Source organism: Taurulus bubalis (assembly GCF_910589615.1).
Source record: "Taurulus bubalis genome assembly, chromosome: 15".
NCBI classification, from domain to species: domain Eukaryota; kingdom Metazoa; phylum Chordata; class Actinopteri; order Perciformes; family Cottidae; genus Taurulus; species Taurulus bubalis.
Genome location: NC_136603.1, coordinates 8,316,374 through 8,342,429, shown reverse-complemented (window position 1 = coordinate 8,342,429; position 26,056 = coordinate 8,316,374). Strand labels below are relative to the sequence as shown.

General features: G+C 39.9%; 3 protein-coding genes across 4 annotated transcripts; 1 reads left to right on the top strand and 2 right to left on the bottom strand.

Annotated features, from left to right (window-relative positions):
* Window positions 1–679: 679 nt before the first annotated feature.
* On the bottom strand, window positions 680–9,750 carry gmppaa (GDP-mannose pyrophosphorylase Aa; the record flags this gene model as incomplete). Of its 2 annotated transcripts, XM_079230739.1 has the most annotated exons (13): window positions 680–2,394; window positions 3,012–3,180; window positions 4,543–4,635; window positions 4,772–4,818; window positions 4,902–4,999; window positions 5,318–5,452; window positions 7,490–7,504; window positions 7,651–7,781; window positions 7,878–7,937; window positions 8,123–8,315; window positions 8,684–8,787; window positions 8,953–9,050; window positions 9,711–9,750. In XM_079230739.1, 13 exons carry the CDS (start codon window positions 9,748–9,750, stop codon window positions 2,294–2,296), a joined length of 1,284 nt encoding a protein of 427 aa, XP_079086865.1. In that variant the 3' UTR covers window positions 680–2,293. The 2 variants fall into 2 exon arrangements, with proteins under 2 accessions (XP_079086865.1, XP_079086864.1); XM_079230738.1 differs by lacking the exon at window positions 7,490–7,504.
* Window positions 9,751–11,794: 2,044 nt separating this feature from the next.
* Window positions 11,795–21,196, bottom strand: pnkd (PNKD metallo-beta-lactamase domain containing; the record flags this gene model as incomplete). The annotated part of the gene is made up of 9 exons (XM_079231113.1): window positions 11,795–13,745; window positions 15,036–15,151; window positions 15,303–15,389; window positions 17,080–17,243; window positions 18,470–18,562; window positions 18,910–18,968; window positions 19,764–19,876; window positions 20,116–20,231; window positions 21,039–21,196. 9 exons carry the CDS (start codon window positions 21,194–21,196, stop codon window positions 13,572–13,574), a joined length of 1,080 nt encoding a protein of 359 aa, XP_079087239.1. The 3' UTR covers window positions 11,795–13,571.
* A 1,183-nt stretch (window positions 21,197–22,379) lies between these two features.
* Window positions 22,380–25,848, top strand: LOC306747313 (protein lifeguard 3; the record flags this gene model as incomplete). The annotated part of the gene is made up of 11 exons (XM_079230354.1): window positions 22,380–22,647; window positions 22,758–22,825; window positions 22,948–23,012; window positions 23,115–23,168; window positions 23,319–23,369; window positions 23,508–23,547; window positions 23,718–23,755; window positions 23,883–23,970; window positions 24,328–24,423; window positions 24,560–24,613; window positions 25,699–25,848. 11 exons carry the CDS (start codon window positions 22,380–22,382, stop codon window positions 25,846–25,848), a joined length of 972 nt encoding a protein of 323 aa, XP_079086480.1.
* Between the last annotated feature and the right edge of the window lie 208 nt (window positions 25,849–26,056).

The window sequence follows — 26,056 nt, the reverse complement described above, 5'->3', positions numbered from 1 at the left end:
ATCTGGAAACGTTCCAGAGGCTAATAAAGACACTTTGGCTTTCCTCACGCTTCATTTACAAAAGACCTGTTATATTGTACTGACTGCCCCGTTTTAAACACTCTCCTGGCACGACTAGGACTTGTCAGATTATGGTAGCTGTTAACACCTTCAATATAGATATCAGTCTGATCCAGCTGCCCTTTAACAAATGCTTTTAAACAACTTGTGTGGATTTGTGTGTGTTATTTTGTAGTCATGAGGACTCCACAGGGTCAAATAGACCAAACTGCTTCATCATGTGTTTGCCAGGCCTCCCGGACTATTCATTTTGAACTATCCTCGAGCAAATAAAATGTTCTCCAACACCACTTGGATATTGCCTTGTTGTTGACTATTTCTGTCCAATTTTACCCCCTTGATAGTGTGCATGTAACCCCAGTTTGTAAATCACAGGCAAGAGATGATTGAATCGTAGAAGTATCACAAGGGGACCTACAATTTGCATCTGTTTTTGAATTTTTCTGAAACGAAAAGGTCTCGGAAGCATTTTACTGAGTTGATTGTGTCTCAGCTTGACATGTTGTCCTTCCCTGAACAAAGCTGGCAGGTTGTCCTATGCAGATGCTTAACGTACAGGACACACAAATATAGCCAAAGTGGAGAAGAAATAAAGATAATAACAGCACAAATGGAGGTTTTAACTTTTATTATGTGGTCTACTCTGGTTTAAAAATATTCTTTGCCATCCTGTACTAATACTTTTCTTAAAAAAGTAAAAAGAAAGGTAGTTTTGAAAAAGAAAATTCACCTAACATCACATTCAACGTTTTTTGTAAGACACACTAGAAAAGTATGACATTTTCTTCATTTTCTTCTCAGCTGGTGACTTCAGATTGCAAATACTATGGTAATTTGTCTTTATACTCACTGTAAAAAAGGTGTCACATATACATATTATTTTACATGAGTAACATCCCGTTATCCGGCAGATCTCTTATTTAACCTTGACGAGACATAGCCTTGCACCACTGTGCGTTATGTCACAGTGTAAAGACTGATGATAATAAACAAACACACAAACACATTTCACAATCAAGAAATCGATGAAAACCTTGGGAAAAAAAAAAATGAATAGAAAAACAAGACAGGAAAAGCGATCACTAAAGGAGCAGAGCAGTGGGAAGCCTGTTTCATCCAATATATTTTTGGATTGCCTATCATCATGAAGAGCATGGGTGTTTTAGCCCAATGTGTGAACATCCTACCAAGACGAAGAAAACACTGTAATGAGCTCTAGACTCGACTGGCATGAGGCACTAAGCAACAAGGCACCTGCATCAACAGTAACAGCACAGGCACCTAAATATAAAACTAAATAAACAATATTTGAAAAAAAATGTACATTAACTTGTTTTGTTTACCACATTCACTGGAGGCTAGTTTGTTAAGAGACTTGATTAAAATATATTATGCTGCAGTTCCTGTTTCGCAATTTACATCTTCCCTTAATAGACACTCTCTTTGCAATAATTGGAACAAAAGTGCTGAAGTGATCATGAGTGCTCGAGGGCTTAATAAGTAAATGTTAATGTGCTGTATCCATAAATTGGAACAGTTCCTCCAGTGATTGCGGATGCCCATTTTAAGTATCTGCTGTTGCTGTTTATATGGAGTCTCAAGCCCCCCTGCTAAGTTCACATTTTAAAAGGCAACATTACTTGATTGCGAAGTAAATCTCAAGCCCGCTGATTTATGTTAGTGGTACTCAATTTTTGAGACAAACAATGAAGATGCTAAACATTTTTAATCAGAGCTCCACACAAATAATCACCTCGAAAATGTAACCAGTCGGTAGCGAGGGATTTATATTTTCCAATAATTCCTCTTCTCACGCCAAAGTAACAAGACTCACAGTCGTCAAGGATGCCCTTGAGAAAACAGTGAGCGGTTGTCTATAAACTTGTCTTTTTTACATCATATTACATCCAACCAAATATATTACACTAGTGTCTGCAGTAATTTTACAGTTCGGTAAAGTTAATAAAAAAAACAATATAAACCTCTGGCATGACAGCACTTTTCAAGGTGAATCAACATGCGTGATTAGCCTCTCTCTAATGTTGCTGACACCCAATGATGCATACAGGCTAGAGGACAAATATATAAAAATCTATCTTTCAAAACTATTTAATGAATGCACCGTATCTCCATTTTTGACATCTTATATACAGTAACTCAGACGGTGCCGGCGTGTGTCCAGCTGCATCCTTCATCGGTGACAGTAAGTGGACAGAAGAGTGAGGAAGATTAACTAGAGAATAATTTGGTTTTTGAAGCTACGGTTGAGGTCTTTGTGCGGGAGGACGATGGAGTTGAGTATAATCACCTCTGAAGGGATGGTCACGTTACAACCTGAGGAGAAGAAGCAAGGCTGTATTCAGTCCGTGCAGAGCAGCACAGAGAACATACGTTTAAACATTTCAGTTGGAACTGTAGGATGTGATGCTTTTTACATTTCTGGTATGTTTGGAATGAAGAAAAAGATACCCCAACGGTAGCTTTTAGTTTTAGCCACAGTGGAAATAGCTCGTTCTGCTAATAAGAGCATCCTTCAGTAAAAATAAATATTATAAGACAATGATATACAAAGATCCGTTGGTATTGTATGCACTGTCGAGACAGAAGATACCTGGGAAGTGGGGTGCAAACATTTCAGCACTAAAGATGGAGATATAGACAGTTGTATAATCCAATAATGCTTCCAGTAGATTTATTAAGCCATGCATGGCACTTATTGCGAGAAAATGTATGCATGTATGTACAAATATGTGAAATTACTCTTTAAATACACGCTTTAGACAACTGTTGGGACTGATCCCAGCACAGGCCAACCTATGCATCAGCAACCAAAATGTTTTATTTCTGAGGAAAAACCTTTAACAAGTGCAATAAGAAAAATACTATTACGATGAATCTTTAAAAATGCATTTGAGGAATGCGAGTTTAATTTAAGGTCAGAGCAAGCTTACCGAGAATCGTAATTGAGGGTGTGAGTTTTCCTTCTCTGAAGAGAGTCTCGCTGTCAATCTTTGCGAATGGATCATTGGGGTTTGGGTCACTTGGAGTTCCTTCTACTCTTGCCCACTTTCCAATCGTGCTGTCCCATCCCACAATGCTGTTCAGAACACAACAGTGATCCTACCGGGAAAACAACATGACAGATAAACATCTGGCGTGAAAAGGGTTTTAAAGTTATTCAGGTTTCCATATGTGCAGTGTGTAAGTTCCCCTGGTGTTTCTCTGTGCTCGCCCTTCTGCTTGTTTTGTTTGCGTCTGTATATCGGCGCTGGCGTGTTTTCCCTTCCTCATTCTCCTGGTTACCGCAGTCAGCTCATCACCTCTCCACGTCAGCTATCTTGGCTCTCACCCGCTCATCAGCCTGCAGTACATCTCCCCAGGTTCCTCAACCATTCCTCGCCCGATTGCTGTTTCAAAAGTCAGTGGTAGCTTCACCTGAAGGCCAACTCGAGATTTGTATTCCAAGCGATTTTGCTTTTTTCCGTGTTTCGCATCACTAACCTATTCCTCCTTTGCCCCAGTATGGTCACCTGCTGGTCCTGCTTGCCACACCTCAATCCTTCCCCGCATCGCGCCAGTCCCAGTCTCCATAATTTCTATTCCTCCCCGCTGGCACCGGATCTCCCTTCTCATTCATCAGCCTTTCATCCTGATCCTCAATAAAGTTACGATAAAACTCTCTTCTTACTACCACCACCATCCTGTCCTGCATTTGGATCCCACCTGTGTTCATAACAGCGTTTGGTACTATTCCTACAAGTGAAGAAACTGTGAGCGTGGCCAAATCAAAGTACTTATATTTTCCGATTGAATACAAGTAGTAGATAATTTAGAAGCCCTGTATAGTTCAACTAACAAATTGTCCTTGTAGGCAGTATGCAATGAAAGCCAATAAGTCACCCACAGTCTAAATTCATTTTAGAGGCACCCAGTGATCACTGGAGACATGGAATTAAATTATACCAGGGCTCAAATCATTAAAAATGACATCTTTGTGAGAGGCACAGGCAGATAATATTTCTGGTGCGACAGAAAAGCTTACAGATAAATTTGAGACACTGTCACTGTTGAAGTGTGGATAATGCTTCTAATAAAATGTTAGGATGTCACCAGCAGTGAATGGGCAGATAAATTATTATTTCAGCTAACTCAGTTTAAGTTCCTGTTTAATTCCAAACTTGAAGGTTATTATTTGAGCGAAAGTTGCTATTTTCAGCAATGGCTGCTACTATTTAACCCTTGTGTTGTCTTGGGGTCAAAATGACCCATCAACACACATACATATACACTCGTACACGGGTCATTTTGACCCCCAAGACAACACAAGGGTTTAAAAAAAAAAAAAAAAAAAAAAAAAAAAAAAAACTTGAACATAACAGTTAGTTCACCTATTTATGTGGCATTGGGTTTCAAATGGGGCTTTTATTAATTCATTTGTGTGTTGCAACAAGCCCTGGCTGGTCCTTTTTCACAGGGGCTCACCTGTAGAGTCGCACCGTGAAGGATGACGGATTCTCGAACTCTGACCCCAGCACCAATAGTCACTCCAGTGCCAATCGAGACGTTGGGACCCAACTAGATCAATAAAGAAAGGTAATATACACCTTTATTTCACATTTCTCTCCAATAACAGCAGTGTCCTCTTAAAGGCATTAGTTAATTTTTATGGATTCATGTTGTCAAGTACAACACAATAGGAAAGGATGCTTACCATGGCAGTGGGGTCAATGTTGGCTGTAGGATGAATATAGACATTACCTAGGGAGATGAGATAAAATAGGAAATAGATTTGACTCCAGTATTAGAAAGGAACAAAGCTACAGAAGTTGAATCAATCTTACCACTTATTTTGGGCCCTCCCTCCTTGTCTGAAGCCAGTCTTTCAGGGTGAGTTGTGTGATACTGGTTGAGGTACAACCGACTGGCATAAATCGCAGACCTAGAAAAAGATGACAGAAATATAAAAAGGCTTTTCTTTCGTTTGAACGCACTGATATCTATGCTATCATGAGCACAAGGCCTCTTTTGGATTATGGCCGTGTTGTATGGTTTTTGTGTCCAGATGTAATGTTTTGAATGTTAATGGTTTAAAAATAACACAAAATAGGGTCCAACTGCATTCAATCTGAACACGCCATTTTTTTCTAAATACTATTCAAGCCTATATGTAACGTCCAATGTCTCTCTTCTCCTCCCACCTTTGGCTACAAGGTTGTGTCCTGTTGGATGTGACAGTGTTCCTGACATGTGCACTCACCCTGCAGATTTAATCTGGCTCCAGAAGCTGAGGGTTTTATACACGTAGAGTTTGCCCTGTCCTGCCAGGGCAGTGAAGATGTCCTGCTCCAGCCGGATGGCCTCTGCTCGGTGCCAGCCGTTTGTTGGCTCCTCTCTGCAAGAGACAGACCGTCATTATGGCAGTAACAAACCAGCGCATGGGGCCTCCTTTATTAAAAATAATACAATCTTGTGCACAAAGTCAGGGGTTAGAATGAAAGCCAAAACAAAGTTGGGTTATGAACTGACAATTCCATTCATTCTGTTCACTTTTCACGACAACATCATACTAAACTCAGCTACCACATATTTATACAAAACAAATAGAGTTAAACATTATTTTACAAAAAATAAGGCCCCCTAATTCCCCTGAAGTGTATGTACAATATGATCATCTAAATACAAATAAGACACTGCAGACAAGGGTTCTCCCTCTCTAGCTATGAACACCGACTTCCCAAACAACAACCCATTGTATGTATTGTATCTCCCCAATTATTAAATGAACAATGTAAATAAACAGAATGTGTTTTCTTGTGCCAGTAAAGAAAAAAGGGTTTGATCTCTCTTCAACCCACTTGTACTTTGTACAGTATTAAAGTAGTATAAACTCTGAAGTTTTCTATAAAGCCAAAGAAAAACATGAATTTATTGCCCTGCAAACCAGCCCCGAGAATTAAATCAGAGGAGTGAGTTGAAATGCATCAGTGATATTAACTTTGATGGTGTCAGTGCCGGGTTGAAACCAAAGCTGATTACCTAGTAGTGATCCAAAACTTAAGTAGGGGAGTGTATGTGTTCCATATTAATCAGGGTCTCTGGCATAGTGTATTGTGAGAGCCCCAAGATGAAACAGAGCGTTAAATATTGATGAAAAGAATATTTTAAAGGATTGCATCGAAGTTTTACCAAAAAGGAGGGGATGTGGTTAGAGGCAAAGTGCACCCCGAGAGACTTTGCAGTACAACCCATCTCATCTCTATCAAGTATCTCTGATGTGTTCAATAATTTTGCTGATTCAGTGCCCAGGTCGATTTAAGTGCTATTGATGTTAGCAGGTGAATTATGCACAGTGTGGTTTGACCTTTTGGAATATATATTCAGGTGTCCTTGTGGTGCACAATGATAGATCTACTAACTACACCATAGTGAACATTTGAAGAAAGTGTCAAATCTCCAAAAATGTGATGAGATAAAAATCCATGTATTAATCCCACATGTGATTATGGCGTCTGTGAGTGACCAAGGTGCTGTCTGTCCACATGCATATTTAGGTCGTGATCCGACAGGACGCTTTCTCTAATGTTCAGACAAAAAGCACAGATAGAAGTGCAGCAACTAGCAAATAAAGCAAGAATTCACAACATAACCTGCGACTGTGAAACTTAAGTTTCACCAAATGCTTTCTAATGAATCTTTGCCAGCTAACTAAAAGAAACAACAGGGACAACACCAAAAAGCAATCCTAATACCAAACAATGGTTGCTGTTTTTTTTACCTACAAATATGGTTATCTCATATATTGATAACCCTCTCATAATAACTGTCCATTAAATATGAAGCTACAGCCAGCTAGTACAAGAACAGGTACTGTTTATTAGCTCAGAGCAGTTGCCAGACTACCGAGATAAAGTCCAGCACATAACCCACTGTTAAACAGTTAATCACCGTTTTTTTTTACCGTTTTACACTGTTTTACACTTCGGTGTGCGGTTAATTAGTGTGTATCAAGGTCCTGGTTGGTGGATTTTGTTACCGTCAGGCAGAGGCAGGCTAGCTATTTACCCATCCGTGTGCGAAGCTAACCACTGAGGCTTGAATATTTACAAAACAGGTATGAGAGTGGCATCAATTGTCTCATCCAACTCTGCAATACAAAGTAAATAATAACCATTACTTTAAATGTCTGACAGGCAAGGAAAATGTAGCGCCTATTTCAAGCCCCAAAGGCACAATTAATTAATTAAAACAAGCTGCTCGCACAATGGGAGGTGCATCGTTTGGCAAAGACAGTGCACAGAAAAGGGTCTCAGGCAACATTCACAAAGCAGCCTGTGCACTCTCAGACTCCTCATGGGTTGTCTTTCTACAGCTCACACCATACACCAAGTGCTCTAGAACTACACCGTGCCGCCGAAATGTACCGACTTACCCATCGTATGGATATCTGATGATTGTGTGAGCAAACAGAAATCATGGCAGGGAGGAGAAGGGAAGGAAAAAGGACAAATGAAGAGAACCAAAGAAATGGACTAAATGGAATTCACACGTATTCCCACACACGGATCCCCACGAGGGAGAGACTCAACTCACAGCAACATGTCCTCTTGGTTCTTCTGAAAGAAGGCGCCGATATGCTGGAAGATGTCTGGCGTAAAGAGGTATATGCCGCAGTTTATGATATCGCTCACAAATGTGCTGGGCTTTTCCACATAATGCAAGACCTGAATAAAGAAAGAGGAGTAGTTGTTATTAAAAAGGTGTAAATAGTAATTAATTACTGACAATTAAGGGAAATCAAATTGGGAAGAGTTAAATACCTCATGTGTTTCTTCGTTTTCAACAATACAGCCGTAATTCATGGATTGTTTTCTGTTTGCCTGCTAGGCAAAGAGTGGCAGCATAGATTAATGGCAGTTTTTTTACATTGAAGAACGCATATCTGATATTTCATTATATTCAACATGCCAAAAGCCAAACAATAAATACCAGAAAGAAGACGTTTTATTTTTAGTATTCCTTCAGAAGAGCATAAAAGTAAGAACTGTTAATAATGATATCTCACCGTCGTCCCAAGAATCACTAGGCTGTTTGGTTCCCCATGTTCCTTCTGGAAGCTGAGCATCTCTGCGAGTGGAAACGCTGAGCAAACATCAGCATTCAGAACAAAGAAAGCCTCCGGACTGCCGGAGACAATCTGATCTCTGAAGTGATAGATTCCCCCTCCTGTGCCCAGGGCTGCATACTCCTGCAAATACCTGAGGTGGAGAGTCGGGGAGAACAGCATACCTGCAGTCAATCAGCAGTGGCGGTGCACCACAGCAGGAACAGTATACCACTACTCCAACATTAACTCAAAAAGAAGAATACATATAACAATATATACTTCTGCACAAGTTGTGTCTATTTTTTACTGAATAGTATGTAAATATGAAAAGACTGAAGTTCTCGTACAGTGAGAATGTCTTTATGAAAGTTATCATAACTCCCACCACTCCCCTTATATGAGAAGTATACAAGTCATTGCTATAAATGACCTGCATACAAGTAATTAGCAGGTCTGTATTCGTTCAGTGATGCAGCCCAGAGCTCTGCTGTTTACCTATTTTTGAGCTGTGCCGTTTACCTGATGGAAATTTTGAACTCCTGCTGTGCATTAAACAGGAATCTGGTCAGTTCTTCATTTGGTTGATAAAATCCGATGAGCAAAATCTCCTTCATATTCGGTACCTTGCAACACAAAAGATGTCCATTAGATTAGATATTCCTCTATTAGTCCTGCAGTGGAGAAATTTGCAGAATTATAGTTAAAGACAGCCTGAACATAAATTGTAATTTATATATTTGTTAATGCAAGTTTAACACTGATAACGGTTGACTAACAAGGACACTCACCTTGGCACATGATTCAATGTGATGCTGCAGCATGGGCACGCCAGCCACTGGAAACAAGGGTTTGGGCACTTCAAAGGACAGCGGCCTGAACCTTGTGCCTGCAAAGCCATGTCGGGGATTACTTGCAAATCAGATTACAATGCAGATCAGTGAGCACAACTATACAGAACCCCAAATTTACATAAGTGATGTCGTGTATAAAAAGAAAATATCCATCTTTATAGACAATAAATGGAGGCTTTTGGGGTTTGGTACTAACCTGTGCGTGTAAAGCGGCACATAATCCCTGTAATAGCGCCACTTGGTTCCTCTTAATATTAGCTGTGTGGTGAATGAAAATTATGCCGAACTGAATAGTGTGTCCTAACGCCACGATTAAAACCTATTGCTTGACTTATTCCGACAGTATATGTCCAACAATCTGGAAACAGCTCATTTTTAAATAGAAGTACGTTCACTTGATACGAGGGATAACGTCTCTTTAGTTAAATGAGACAATAGCAAGTTACCATACACAACTAGTTACAGGTCGGTTACCTGCAGAGACAGTGTTGTCATTCACACGTTGTCACTAAGTGTTGCAGTTTTATAAAACACACGTGATAAAGTCTTAAATGTTATTGTTTGTGTTTCCCCGCACTGTGCCACGTCAGTGTAGTACTAATAAACAAGCTCAGCCGGGTCAGCAGCCTCGCGTCGCCTGAACCGAGACCAGACTCTGACTCTGAAAACAAGATAAATATGACATTTATTCTCACCTTTCTGGGGGCCCCCGATTAGAATAACCGCCTTCAACATTTTGACTGAGAAGCTGTGGTCCGTGAGAGAGAGACGAGTCCAGCCTGAAGACCTGCAGCTAGGTGAGTTTGGTATTTCCGGATCCACTTCCTGCTTGTGACGTATGCGAGAGCAGAAGAAAAACCCGGAGCGGAGTGGTCAATGAAACGGAGTGAAGGAGATTATAAAGACGTTATAAAGAAGTTATTTGGTTTATTAAAATAAAAGTCTGAGTGAGATGCTGACTCTACATCGTTTTTATAAGTTAAATTAATAGTTAGTTTCCCTAATTTTAACAACCATCAGACAACAGTGTATCCATAGTATATACATCGTTACTGTCTGTTGCATACTTGACATATTCTACAAAAATGGCAATGTTCAAAAACATGTCTTTGCTTATTGAAGAAAAACATGGTCTTGTTTAATATGCTATAGAACAAACCATTCAAGGTGCTTTGTGTCTGTATATTGTATGGGAAATAAACAGACAGATTAAACAAGTATATTCTATTAATGCTTTTTTTGTATATATATACAAAAGGAAGTGCTTTATATATATATATATATATATATATATATATATATATATATATATATATATATATATATATATATATATATATAGCACTTTCTTTATATATATATAAAGGAAGGATATAAATGACCTCTACTATTTTTTAATTATGTTGTAAACATAATCCATACAATTATTCATAATCCAAAACAGTTTATTGCAAAGTATGTTTGCACGTACAATAATTTGACTTGGTGATTGGTGTAAAACAATAAACACTGCACAATAGCATAAAGACATCATTTTAAATACAAATGTGAAATGTACATTAAAATATAAAAATCCAACAGGCTAATATATAAGCACATTATGTGTTAATAAGTGTGAAATATACAGTTGTGCAGGGATGTGTAAATGAATGCAAGAGTCGAGTCAGGGAGGGCCTTGTTGGTCATGATCAGGTTTGATTTACATCAAAATTATTCATGATAGGCCTTCTTTATAGCAGACATGTTGATATGTTCCGGCTGAAGAAGCACAGGTGTTACTACGATCATTAACAATTACTCCCAAAAGAAGCAGCTCAGTGGAATTCAGCCATCATTAATTTAATGATGTACACCTGTTCCTTTACGAGCCAACATCAAAATGAAAATAAAATAAAGTGGGAATAGTATTATTATTATTGACTTAGACGACATAGTAAATTGTACTTTGATTGCACATTTCTTGATAATAGATTGAGTTTGTGTTTGTCAGGCACTAGTTTCTGGCTGTGGTTGTTTTTCATGATGTATTTCTGAAAGTATTGAGAGATTGTGAGTTTCAGGAGCCAATGCTAGTCTGCTTCTGACTGTATTTAGTGCATCACTGGTTTCAACTTTTCAAGGGCATTATGATGTTGGTAAGAACAAACTCAAACAGTATTAATTATATAAATATGTATTGGTTCTACTTTGATCAGCGTCCCTCTGATTCATAGAAGACGTAACATCTAGAGTCTATTGGTTTGTGATCCCACTGCTTCAGCTCTATATTATTTCCCTGCTTTGTCGACAGAAAGTTCACTTTTCCTTTTTCTTTAACAGAGTATCTTCTGCATGTGCATAAAGTAGGTTATTCTCTTGTCTGAGTTTAGCAAAGTCACAACAGTGGGGAAAATAACCCAGCTGTCAGTTTTGAACACTGATAAAGACAACAAATAACACATACGCAGCTTTAATGAAGGAGTTTACTTTCATTTTTCCTCATTAAAACACAACCTGAAGTAAAACAGTCTCCCATGTGGTGGTATTCATAACTCAAACATATGCAAATAAGATGGGAATCGGCATCAAACAAACAGAATAACATTTTAGTCAACAATCACCAGGGGACAAAGTGCTTTGATACACACTCTACTGCAGGAGCACCGGAGGAATCTGAAGAGTGTTCACAGCTCCTCAGAAGTTTAAAGGTTTATTCCTTTGCATTCTGGCCCGTCTCCACCCAAAAAGAGGCTGCATCACATTTCCATTACACAATGACAACAGAAACATGTGTGTGGGAAGAAGATTGTTTATTATACTGAAATAATTTGCATCCATTGTATAGTCACAGTATAATATATCCTTCAATATATTAAAAAAAAGATATGTACAATTTTCCAAAGTTTTCATATTGGCTATGAAACATTATTTCTGATGCGTCAGTACCATAATCTATAGGTCACATTGTCTTCATATATTAGAACGAAAATTCAAGTTCTGTCCATCACCATCTTTCTCTTAAATATTATATATTTTAAACAAAAGTGGAAAGTGATTGCAAAACATAGTGTTTTCCTACATATTGCTTGATTCAACATCACCTTGTACGTTTAATTATCTCTATTACGGGTTAACATAAGAAAACATCTTTTTAACAGCAATTCAGTCCCATTTCATACATTACAATGCGCTACCAGTCAAATCCTTCACACTTGTTGTTCATGTTCTCGCAGTGCTACTTGAACAGTACAATTATGGATGTGAAACAATTTGTTAAAAAGGCTCCTCAGAAACAATGTGCAGACTCCAAAACAATCCCTCTCAAAAACCCCTTGACCCACTGGAGGTGTGTATCTGCAGAGGCGTATACTCTTATTTCGCTTTTTTCAGATGTTTCTGGGCGTAAAATGTAGCGACATGGAGCCACATCGTAAGCATGCATCCAAGAAGATGCTACGGAAATGTTAGAAAAAAACAACACATATGTTTAACTGGACCAAACGTCAAGCGGACCAAGCTTGTTCCAAACCGAGAGCAAAACTGGGATTGGCTTTCGCCCATCTGCAAAACCCCTAAACCCCTAAACCCATGTCAGGGGGCGGGCGCTTCTGGTGTCGTTGAGCTCGGGGGAGGAGGGGTCAACTTTGAGTGTTGCGTTTACAGACCCCAACCCGCCAATCCTATTCATGCTGGCTGTGCAAACAAGGGCTGAACCTCTAATACATGTGGGCCTCAGATCATCTAAAAGTGATTAAGTGAAATATAAAATGCAACTTGTTGGTTAAAAAAAAGAAAAACATGGATTCAGCAAAGATTCACATGAAAGGCTTGCGTACAGACTTCTTTTCTTCTCGGTACATTGTGCTAACACCGACAGCAAGGAGTCTTTGTGATTTGTTAGATTAATCGTACCATTATTGTTGAAAATAATACAAAAACAAAAATATTCACAATTAAATACTCAAGTCCAAAAAAATTCAACATCCCCAGAGAAGTTAACTCTTCAGCAACACTGTAAATGTGAAACCAGCTTCCTAAGGATGTTCATGGAAGGTTTTTAAAACAATGCATTACTTAAAAAAAAAAAAAAAACCTACAAACTATGCAGTAACAATAGACTACCTAACATGCTAAATTAACCTATGTAGTATGCAGACCCGCTATCCTTTTGTTTCACGCACCAGAACCAGAAATCTGCTTGTACCTACATGTAAAATTATAGAAAGCTACTCATGCAAATCTACATCTGTTTATGTCTCTACGTTAACGAGGAATAATTGTGCACTGTTCTGTCTAGCAACACAAAAGCAATGTAATACACATGTGTAGAGGTAATGGGCTTATTGATTAGTATCATGTAAAAATTAAGTTGTGACTATGATCCTAGTGGTCTCTGATAAAGGTCAAAAAATGACTTCATGCCCTTTGGAATTTACAAAACGGGATTCCTTGAACAGACTTAACCTTTCAGTCAGTACCTCGTAGCTCCACTCGTTACATTAGAAACGTACCACTTTCCAGAACAGGTGAGCTCATTCCTCCGTTTGCCATTATTAACTGGCCCTTTTATTAAAATACTATCTCCTGTTGAAGAGGTCTTTGCGCTTACGCAGCTCCTCCAGCACCCGAGCTCTGAACTGGGTCCAGTCTTCATCCTGGAACTGATGGACGCCCAGGGCCAGATGGAGATCGGCCGCGTGGCTGCGCAGGAAAGGATTGTACTGCCTCTCTTCCCCGATGGTGGAGGGACACTGAAAATGAAGAGCATGTCAAAAAAGCAGCCATCCTCAAAATGGATGTGCATCATCTCACTAGCACAAGCAACTGCTGCTGACTCAAACCAGCAGGGCTTTGAATTTCTGCCCCAATTCAAATGCTGCAAAACGTCTCCTCATAAACAATAAATCACCTTTTATATTTCCATTTCATGCATATTCAACCATAAATCAAATAATATACATCTGTCTCTCTCTCTGCCTGCCTGTCCTTTGCATAAATCAACATCAACTGTAAGGAACTTTACATTTTCTGGTTTGGTGCCATTTGGCCAATAGGTGGCGCTGTAGCAGCATCAACTAAATGTAAAGGTAAGGAATCTCCATACGTCTGTACACATTGTGTGTTCTACAGTGTGTCTCATATCTCGGTAACAGTTCATCCGATCTATTTCACACTTGGCGGGTGTATTGCTTTGGACCCGAAGACGTGCAGCGTTGAAGTTGGTGCACCTTCACTATTAGTACACTTTCAATAAACAAGCGCTAGCGCAGCAGCTAGGGGGCCAAGCCATTGACCCTCTCTGAACAGGCACACGATCCAAACGGGCATTGGACTTGTTGAGCTTAATCCATAGAAATAGCCAATCCAGAAGATAAACCCTGGATCACACAAGTTAAAAGAAGCTGAATCAAAGAGTTTAAGTGTGAAAGGGAATCTCTGCTAACATATTGTTAAATGTAAAGCTCGCCTTCCCCACAACAAAACCAATTGTAGCTAATGGATGTGCAGTATAAAAAGCTAGCCGAGGCTGAGGCTGAATCACAGCAGGCCAGATACACAACTAGTTGCTAATTTGTTGTTACATGTCATGGTGGGGAATGCACAGGGGTAAACACTCAAATGAATGATGGCTGACTTCCATTAGGCTGCTTCAGTTCAGGGTCCTGGTATTGTTCGCGCTTGCTCACTGTCAAGCTATTGCAGCTTACTGGGCCATCGGTAATGTTATCGGTAACGCTTGTGCTTTTCCTGCCGACGAGCCAAAAAAAAAGGCCTATTATCACAAATGTGTGGAACTGCCTCCAGTGCCATGCTGTATAGATGGCAGATAAACACTCATCTAAATTCTGGATGGCCACTTCACTCAACAGTGAACCTTTGCTCTGCTCCAGACTGTAGAGCCTGGAGGAGGAGCTTTCTGCACTGACAACACACATACTGTAGGCAGGTGATAAACCCTTCTTCCCAGGTGCTGGACAGCATGCATCCTCTCTGGAACGGCGTGGTACAGAGGCATAACAATGGCAATACATCATTCTCACCGTGCACAGCTTCTGGCCTCGCTGCTGCAGCACCCACTGAGATTTGTTTTCTCTGGCAGCATTGCGGGGCTCAAGTTCAGCAGCAAACAGTAGGTTGTCCTCCGCATACTCATGACCTGAAGGACAGCCAGTGGACACACAACCTCTTTTGTGACTTCGACTGCTGCAATGTGTCCATCAAAGTACAGAAATCAAGCCCTAGACACACATTCAAACCACCACCACACATCTAAATCACACAGACACCGTTGTGTTAGATTTTCCTACCAGGCCATAACAGGGTTTCATCACTCAGGGAGGCCACCGTGTCCAGAGATGACAGCATTGTTGTGGCACTGCCTTCAAACATCCTCCCTGAAAACAACAAGAACGGATTTTACTCAACTTAAGCAAACATTTTTTATTTGGTCAATTGCTAGGAATCACATCTCATTTCTGATTCATCCGAAGTCATGGGGGGTATTTAACTATACTGTAAAAGAAAAAAATATTTTCTAAAGGGACATTAGGCTGTGTTTATTGAAGCTGGTTGCATGCTACTAACCCCAAACACTAACTCTGCCCTGGGTTAAGGCACAGGTTGACCATATTCAAATAATTTCGTATTTTAATGATGTCTTAAAGACCTGCAAATTTCCTGTAATTAAATTCCTTATAGCCTCTAGGGAACAAATTACTAAAAACAATAACAAAAGGAGTAACAAGGAGATTAAAACACGTATTCAACATTAGCCATGCTTTAAAAAAGGACATTTACAGTGCCTTGTATTTTTAAGAACAAACACTATGCAACATTACAAATTGGCAAAGCAAAAATAATTTGCTTTCTTGATGGAAATAGAAAGAGGTACGATTTGCAAATTGATTTGCACATTGAAATGGTGTTCTGGTGCTCTTGAGTTCATGTTCAATCTCTCTGATTCTGTTGCTTTCCTCATGCTTCACCCTATTGTTGCACATGCTAGCACACGTCTGTTTTGTGTTTTTGTGGCTATATAAATGTAATATATGGTGCTGCTAGATTGCTGCACAGGTGAATGCAGGAGTGTTACGTTTTAGACTGCAGTGAAAATGTAGTTTTTGAAAGGCTAAATGCCAGCAAATATGGATTGAAGCAGAACATTTTGTTCGATAAAAACAAACAACAAAAAACAGACAATTATGGTGTGTGTGTGTGTGTGTTTGAGAAGAGGGGAAGAGAAGGTGGAAGCCAGACTATTGCGTGCAATGTTATTATTGCGTGCACATAATTGTACAAATAATTCAAATGTCAGCTTTAAAGCTTCGAACTATTCGGTACTCCTCAGCAAAGAGAGAATGGAAAATACTTTAAATGTTTTTAAATGTTGTAAACCAAACAAAAAAGGAGAGCTAGAGAATGTGAACAAAGTTATTTGTAAGCTGTGCAATAAACAAGTCGGGACTAAAGATGGAAACACCACAACTCTCCGCTGCGACGGAGAGCAGACGGAGCCAAACTCCTATCGTGGTGAGTAATGAACATTTAATCATAGGGGCTTTTGCAAAGGCAGAAATATAAAACGGGAAAGTAAATGATCGTAAGACTGTGCCAGGGCCGTTTCAACCAGTTGAGCGATCTGGTTTATTGCAGCATGGTCTTGTGTACAATTGTGTTTACTGCCTATACATTGTGGCCACATTGTGGACACTTATGGGTATTGCAACATATGTGTCTCCAGTCCATAAATACATATTTCTATGCGTGTGTCTCTCTCTCTTCAGCTTCGTGTTGTACAATAATTTGTTTTATCCTCGGTTATAATCGGCCAACCCTCCGGATTTAAATTTCACTGACCGTATCGAGCAGATGTTGCCTATTTAGCTTAGCATTAGCAAACTGCCAATTCCTTATCTCCTCACAGGGATTCAGAGGCCCATGTCATGTGTAGCATGACTTCACATCAAACCGAAGCCTCACAGAGGTCTCAGTTGTTGTGTGTTTTCTGTCTCTTCTGTGTTGCTGTGAAACACAATGTCAGTTCTATGTGATTATCTCTGTGGATCCCGTTGTGTTAGAACTCACCACATCCTGAGAGGAACACCAGGTCACCAGAGAAGAGGCTGGAGGGTGCGTCGACCACCTGGCCATCCAGGAGGTAGATCATGTGGCCCACAGTGTGTCCAGGAGTGAAGAGGGCCTTAAAGTGCATACGGCCAACTGTGACCGAGTCCTTGTGTGAGAGAGGGCTGGGAACAGAAAGAATAAAAGTGCTCGAAGGAAAAAGTAAGATGTAGCGTTTTTATGAAAGCCGGTTACCTAATAAGCTTAAAGGGACATTGGGAGGTACATTTCTAAACAGTCAACTGATTGTTTCTGAACAAAAATAGATAATAAAAAAAACACTGTAATGTACAGTAGGATCAGTATCTTTCAAACATAAAAAATACCCCTTCTTTATAATAATGTTGATGTTAAACTTTACATTCCAATCAAATCTTATGGGACCATAAGGGCTTTTCTGGTTGGTCCCCTCCCCACGGGCATAACAGAACAGTTTATCCTACTATGATAATGCGCTGTGCAGTCAGCTGTTACTGGTGCTGACAGAGGGAACAGAACTAAGGCCATCTCCACACTACTACGTTTCCATTTGAAAACACACATCTTTTACACTGAGCTTCCACACTAGGCCGGAGTTATAAAGCACTAAAAAGTTAAAAACGCACCCCAGGACGGATACATTTGAAAACTCTGGGGCTAACTTCCTAGAGTGGACGGGCATAAATGCATAAGTATTAAAACAATGACACAGACACCCGCATTCGCTACTAAGTCTTCGCAGTCTCGTCACGTCCGTCACGTGACCCTCGATTATCACTCGACTAGCAGGTTCATTTAACATGGATAACTGATGACTGGCCTTAAATTTAGCATTTTATAATTCTACTACTGCTGAAAAGCGGAGAAAGCAGCTGTTATTGGAGCGATTAGCGAGCGCCGTCTCCAGCGTTATCTAAACTTTGATTTGTAAGTGTTCATTATGAAGTAAATTGTATGTGTGAGAGAGAGAGAGAAGGAGAGAGAGAGAGAGAGAGAGAGAGAGAGAGAGAGAGAGAGAGAGAGAGAGAGAGAGAGAGAGAGAGAGAGCAAGACCTGCAGGAAAAATAAAACTTCTAAAACTCTCCATGAAATATGTCTGTTTATAGAGGGAGATGTTAAGTATAAAGTATTACCTTTCATTATGTGTCATATTTTCTGTAAATAAGCAACCAATCTACTTCCTGTTTACACCGGCACCCGCATGCCCAGTGTACGTGAATGCTCATGTGATATTCGTTTTCCGGCTTGCTGGTATGGACGGAAATTATTTTGTAAACGATGCTGATACGCCCGTGTGGACGGAGATCGTTTTAAACAAAAAACGTATTAGTGTGGACAGTCAGACTAATTCTGTAAGGAAGCAGGAACTTACTGCGTGAGGGCAGGAATGTTATCAGCTGCATTTCCATAAACTCTGCATGAGCTGTGAATCCTTTTCAACCCTTTGTTTCCCCCACTGTGATCCCTGGAAGCGAAACACAAAGCAGAAGCTTGTCAGTACTGTGGACACATTAGAAAATGTGTCTTTGCTTTCAATCGACACTCAGCCTCATCAGCCACAAACGCTTTATTCAAGATGAAGTCTGGCGAGAATATCCATCGTATAAATGTAACTTTCAAATGTATTCAAATGAGTGTTGCTGTTTCCCTTGGATAAGTATAATACGTGTTAAAATAAGAAAACTAGCATTTGTTGTAAACCTCATGTTTACCTATATTCACTCGACACAGTATACAGTTTTAATAAACTGGCATATGACGTACATTAAGCCCCATCACATCACGTGTGTGTATAACATCTATAAAACTCACCAATGCTTGTGTGTACAGAGTATTGCTTCTAAAGTAACTCCCTCTTCCTCAAGAACTGCCTGAAAAAAAAAAAGACCCAAAAGCTGTCACAACTTTCAATCACCATATCAAACCACACTTCAGCAGCATTTTCAAAAGCCCATTGAGCTGCCAAATATTTACGACTGTTGACACAGTACGACTGTATCAATTTTACATTTGTGCTTGCAGTGGATGCTGCTGAGAAAGCACAAACGCACTCATTAAACACAACTGTCGACAATCAATCGCTGTAGTAAAATACTAATAATTGTACGGCAACACAAAAGGAAGCGATGCTGACAGAGTCACTTTGGGTTTGTGAGCTTCATACAAGTGGTTTGTGATCAAGAATTATAATCACTTTCATAGCACCAATTTTCTCGTCCCATTGTATCGATCTACTTGCAATGTGTTACGAGTCCTTTTCGTCAATCTTTTTTTGTCATATAAACCCAATTGTGAAAGCTTCCATGAGACCACGCTTTATCTCATCTTCTATTGTCCCATATAACCCTTAGAATGATTTGAGTTTATATTTGGTCTCTTTCAGGTCCAATTAATACAAACCCTTTAAGAGATGTAAGAGGTGTGGTACACCTACAGAATGTTACTGAAAGAGCCAAAGCAGCCATTTATTTTAGCCCAGATGGCATTGCATGGTGAATATTTGGCGATGTGTTGTTAAGCAAGTCGAGTTATTCCCTCTTGCAGTTATTGCGCAGCAAAATGTAATTGTCTGCATAGAAAAATTGATCTAAAAGCGGCTTGTAAGAAGAAGAAAAAAGGTCTTTTACGTGTTAAACATCATGCACACGATAGATGGTAGCGTTCACCTGAACTGTTTGAGGGTCCGCAGGGTCGACAACAACTGCCACACTGGAGGCCGTGTCAATTACAAGATAGCTGTAGTTGTCAGACAGGACCGGGATAGGAATTATTTTGATACCTGTGGGCAGACAGAGAATTATAAATGAATTATTCAGGACAATATTACACTCAGAATGATACTGTTCATAGTGTGTCTTCACATGAAGGCACATAATGTTATACACTATATCCTGTAAAACACAAGTACTATGTTTGACCCAACTAGCAGGGCCTTTATTTACTACAGATGGCACTCAGCATTTCATATTTTAAAACATATGAAGTATGAACATAGTAAACATCCAGAATGCTGCATACCATTAATCTCCATGGGCTGAGCTGTGGAGTGTCCAGCAGGGTAATGTTCTCTGGCTTTCCTCATTTGCCTCTTGTAGTACATGTAGCCAAGTCTGGTCTTAGTGTACAGTGTGTACCTAGGAAACAGATCAAAGAGCTAGGACACATGGTGTGTGTGTGTGTGTGTGTGTGTGTGTGTGTGTGTGTGTGTGTGTGTGTGTGTGTGTGTGTGTGTGTGTGTGAGCAGAGGTTTATCACACTAACCCCTCCATGTCACCATATTTCTAAACATATGCAAGTAAAATAAGATATTCCTTTATTAGTCACGCAGTGGGGGAATTGCAGGATTACAGCAGCAGAGTGTGCACACAAGACACATAGTTAAATAAAAACAAGTAATATAAATAAACAGTAATAAAGACAGTAAATAATCCACAATAGCAATAGTATATATACAGACAGAATCAAATGTATTTAAAAATGTATTCATATTGCACCAGTTGAAGTGACCAAAGTGATTGAAGTGTTTTTGTGGCGTGGACAAAGTTAAAATACCACCAAACACAACAGCAATTTTCTAGATTCGGCAAAAAGGATTCCAGCAAGCAGCACTAAGTATAATATGATTTTAATTTAGGCTGTAGCTGACAACTAGTTGGTTGGCATGAAAAAAAAAAAAAACGTCGTCAAAATACTTGTCTCGTGTGGAGCGTGGAGCCGAATAAAACAGTGGACATTTTTGACCAAATTGTCAGGGCTAACATTCGCCCTTTAGTCGACTGGCAATGCAACATTAAATTGGAGCATATCTGACCACAGTTTTGTTGGGCCTCTGTTTAGAAGAATGGCAAGAATGTTGTTTCTCTGCGCGTTTGACAATCACCGCGGTGTCAACAAAATCCTGTTGTTTTTTTTAATCAACGAAGATCACGTCTCATACTCACGCAATACGGAACAGCGGCTTCTCCGTGCGGGCCATTATTTTGCACCACAATTTTCTCCAGAGTGCTTGTCCTTTGCGTCGGTAGCGAATACATAAATATAAGAAAAAGAAAAAGGATGCGGTGGCAACCAGCGTTACAATCCAATCAGGAAGCGCCATAGCTTCTGAGCGTGACGCAATGACGTGCCGCGACGCAAACGCCAACCCCGGAAGCGAGGAGATATACTATAAAGAAAAAAGAAAATTGTACACCATAAAAATAGGGTTAATTGTTAAAACATTGAGAAAAAAAAGTCACATCTGAGTACTCTGTGATTATTTTTTGTGCCGTAAGAGTGACATATTTACTTAAGTTAATTCCATTGCCACAAAAACACATTCATAGGCCTACTAAAAAGTTATACTTTTAAGGCTTTAGCTCATTTAGCATTCACTACTCAATCTATTTGTATGAATTAATTCATTCCTTAATTAATTCCACCTGAATTAATTGTATATGGCATCGATACGGAACCAAGTTCTGGTAAACTTCTAAATAATTTAGCAACGCCTAAAGTTCTGAGACAGCTATAGTTGGCTGGATAGTAATATGCCTAACATGCGAGTCTACTTAGAGAGGAAACAAAGCATAATAGGCTTTTTGGATAAAAAAAATATTTTCAAGATGACTGCTTAAAAAGATCAACTCAGTGTTGGAAGAAGTGTTACATACCCTACCATAACATACTAAATGATTGTAGGACACAATTGTATTTATTTAAATTTTATTTGGAATAGGAGCTTGAGCAACCGGAGTCACATTGCTGTCTGAGACACATCAGTGTCAGTGTGAGTTTCACTGAACATATCCTATTACAAAGATGACATCCACTGGCGGTGTTACTCTGCAAACCTCCAAGGAGAGAAAGGACCGAACGGGACAGTGATCCCATTTCAGGCTAAAACCGCTAGGTGAGTAATATGTTTTTTTTTTCTTTGTTCCCTGTTATTGGTTTATGTTCTCACCTTGTGTCTCTGCTCCTATAGCGGTTTCTAGTAGGACCAGGATATCTGATATGTGTCTATTTGTGCACAGACATATCTTTTTCCAGCAGATAATGACATCATTTTGGACTGTTCATTTTTTTTACAAGGTGGAATAATCGTGTTGGAGCTTTTGCTTATAATAATCATATAATAACCTGTGTTAATTTGAGTAATTGTAGTAATTGATTGGACAACTGTGTATAACAAACTGACCAGATTTGAGTTGTGAATTGGAAGTTATGGATATTCTTACCTTTAATATGTATATTCTCTTGTCAACATGCCAGCTCACTCATCCTCTCTTTAAGGAAAGATCATGACGTCTAAAACTGATAATCCTCCATCCTACGAGGATGCACTGCACCACCCTAAGTCTGGGAACTACCCCCACCAGCCACAGCGGGGCTCCGCTCTTGCACCACCTCCATCTTACAGCCCCAGTCCGGGCATGTACCCCGGCCCGCCTGGCTACTGGCACCAGGAGGGCGTCTACCCACAAGCTGGGATGTGGGCAGCCCAGCATCCCTCTGGGACGCCGACCACAATACCGACTCTGTCTGCTGGAGTGTCTCCATCCAACCAAGGTTCTGAGGAGATGACACAGGACTTAGGTTATTCAAGTCTTGCATTATATTAAATTAGCTTCTAGGTGTAAGTAGTATAAATTACCACTTCACTGTTCCCAATTCTGCAGGAGACATGGAGGATCTTCTGAGCACCCAGTGGGAGAGCACATCTATTCGGCATGCCTTCATTAGAAAGGTAATGATTCCCATCATTGCTCACAGACTTTTTTTTGCATGTCTTATGACAATCATGTGCAGCCACTGAACTGATTTATTATGTGCTCAACAGAACTGCTTGTCTTTGTGTTTGTGTGGCAGGTTTACTTAATTTTAACAGCACAGCTTGCCGTCACCTTTTCAGTTGTCGCTGTCTTTACATTTGTGTAAGTGTTGTTCATCACGGTCTGATATTCCAGTTGAATGCATCTGGTTGAGGGTGAGGCACATGTTTACTGAGTGATCCCTTAATGTCTCTGCTTTCATAGTGACCCAGTGAGGCTATTCGTCATCAAATACCCGGGCATCTACTGGGCATCTTTGTGAGTTACACTCCAGGAACAAACCAATAACATACTTTTTAGTGCAATTAAAGACAGAGCAACCCCCCAGAAGCAAACATATTCTCAGTGCTATTTCTCTCGACATGCTGTTGTATACAGTAACAATCATAGTGATTTATGTCTCCATAGTGTGGTCTATTTTATGGTTTACTGCATTCTCGTCTGCTGCAAAGGGCCGAGGTGAGCATGGCCCTGGCCATTTTAATAAGGTCGAAATAGTTTTTCTACTGATAATGTTATATCTTATATAAACATGCATAACACATAATCATACTGGAGTGTGTACATTTTTAAATGTTCCTCACATCTTGTGTTCAGGAGGCGTTTCCCATGGAACCTTGTGCTGCTGGGAATATTTGCAAGTATTCTTTTTTATGGACGTTGGGTCAGAAGGCAATATTGGGCCAAACTAGGAACATATTATGAGTGGAATAATGAAGCAAAACAAAACAAAGACAGCTAGGTAGAAGAAGAAAAAACCTGAAAAAGATTCCAACCCACTCATTGTTTTCATGTTGTATCTTGCAGACTCTCGCCTTGTCTTACATGTCTGGGACAATTTCGAGGTTAGTCTTTGGCTCAAGCTCAGGCAATACACCAAAAATGTACAAATACTATACATTTTGATGCTGATGCATTACACCCTGTGAGTTTCTCAGTGTTTGTTTTAATCATTATATGTATCTTTTACAGCTATTATGAAACAAAGGCAGTGTTTCTCGCCATGGGAATAACCGCATTAGTTTGCATAGCTGTCACAATCTTCTGCTTCCAAACCAAGGTAGATGGAGATGTAGACTATGTCTCTCTGTAGCTCAGTAGGCCGAGGCTTATCAGAGGATGTCTTTGTTGTCAGAGTGAAAGAGCGCCTTTGTCTCGCATTACAATGAGGCACTGAGTTCCTTTAAATATTTAGCAACATTTTGGGATAATATGTGCTTCCAACTTCTCTGTCTGATACAACTCGAGACAAATAAGTAAAAAGAATGTTGCTGGTATGTAACACATCCACCCAACGTTTGCTTTTTCCTTCACCTAATTCTGATCTTTTTTTTCAAATGATAAAGACTGCTCTTTCATGCTGCTTCAAGCATGTCAACTTCCCTTTCATGCCGTTAATGTTAATTTCTCGCTACAGGTGGACTTCACCTCCTGCGGGGGACTTCTCTGCATTGCCTCCGTTGTGCTCATGATCATTGGGATTGTTACGGCTATCGTCCTCTCCTTCCACTATGTGAGGACTCCCATGTCGAATTCTTTCATGTGATTCTCTTCACTTGTGTTTCTCAGTGTGAGCAGTAGAAGCTCAGTAGGAGTGTATCTCTACGACTGATTTCACATTCAGAGGCCTTTCTTATGTCACTCAACAGGTCCCGTGGCTGCATATGCTGTACGCCGCAATCGGAGCCGTCGTTTACACGCTGGTGAGTTGATGCTCACGTGAATTTAAGGGGAGCATTTGGGCCTGGTATTTATTACAAGGTTATCGTTGAATAGCAAGAGGCTTAATGGTCCCAACATCTGGAATACATCAATGTTTGCTAGACCCAACAACATGCTGATAATCTGATATTTCTAGAGCCTTAGATCCATCAGCCTCGTCTTGTCGTTAGAGGCAGGAGGAAAGACCGTTAGTCAAATTTAAATGGATAGTCAACATAAGACCATGAAGGTCTTATGTTGACTATCAGGAGTCAGGACATTTCAAAGCGTTCTGCATCTACGTTTATGGGATATCATCTGTGGTAAATTAATGTTTTATTCAGAGAGTGGTGCAAAGTGGAAAGGGTTCATTATCTGGGGATATGAACACGATCAGTACATTTCATTGCAATCCACCCACTCTGTCGGTCCAACCCTTTGGTCCTGAATGGAATAACTCAACCAGTATTGGAGGGAATGCCATCAAATTGTGTCCAGACCGCCATGGTTGCAAGGCGGTGAATCCTAAATGACTGGTTATTTCCTGACTTCCCCTTTAACATCACCAGTAGGTCAAAGTGTTCTTCTTGTCTAATAAAACTCAACGTTCAGTTGATGGGTTGGCATTTAAAAGATATTAAAAATTCTCAGCACGTATCTAAATGGTGGTCCCTTGACGTTTTATCCCTGCCAAGAGGCTCAGATTATTGGTTTTGAGTGAAATGTCTCAACAAGTATTGGATGTGGTGCCATCACATCTACCCCCGGGGAGATTTGTAATAACTTTGGGAAGCCTCTGACTTTTCCTCTTTCATCAACATGTCATTTTTTTATAATCTAATACTATGGTTGATGATAAATTACCTATAAAAATAATGACACTCCCATCAGCCTCGGGTGCACTTACTCGCAAATATTATTAGTATGCGTACATGCTTAGATGGGAACATAGTAATATTATTTTTTAGCACTTAGTATGAAGTATTGTCAGATGCACACAATCTGCAAATGTGTGCATCTCCTCCCTATCTTGCACTTGTATGTATGGTCCTTCTTTTCATGATAATCTCCTCTTTCTCTGTGTTAGTTTTTAGTATACAACACCCAGCTTCTTATTGGAAATCGGGAGTTGGCCATCAGCCCAGAGGAGTACATCTACGGAGCGCTCTCTCTTTATATTGACATTGTTCACATCTTCCTCTTCATCCTTCAGGTCAGTGGCGGTGCTACTGATTGAGCCCATGGTTGGAGCTTGTTGTCTGCAAGTTTCTGCTGTCAGGGAATCACTTGACATGAACAATGCTATATGTAAACAAGTGTGTCAGTAAGGGGGTTTCAATAACAGCTATCAATGTTGAAATGTCAAGCTATATGTTACTATATGTCTTATTTTATTTTTTTATGTCATTAACACTTGAAGCACTTTCATTCTTGCACTGTGTGAA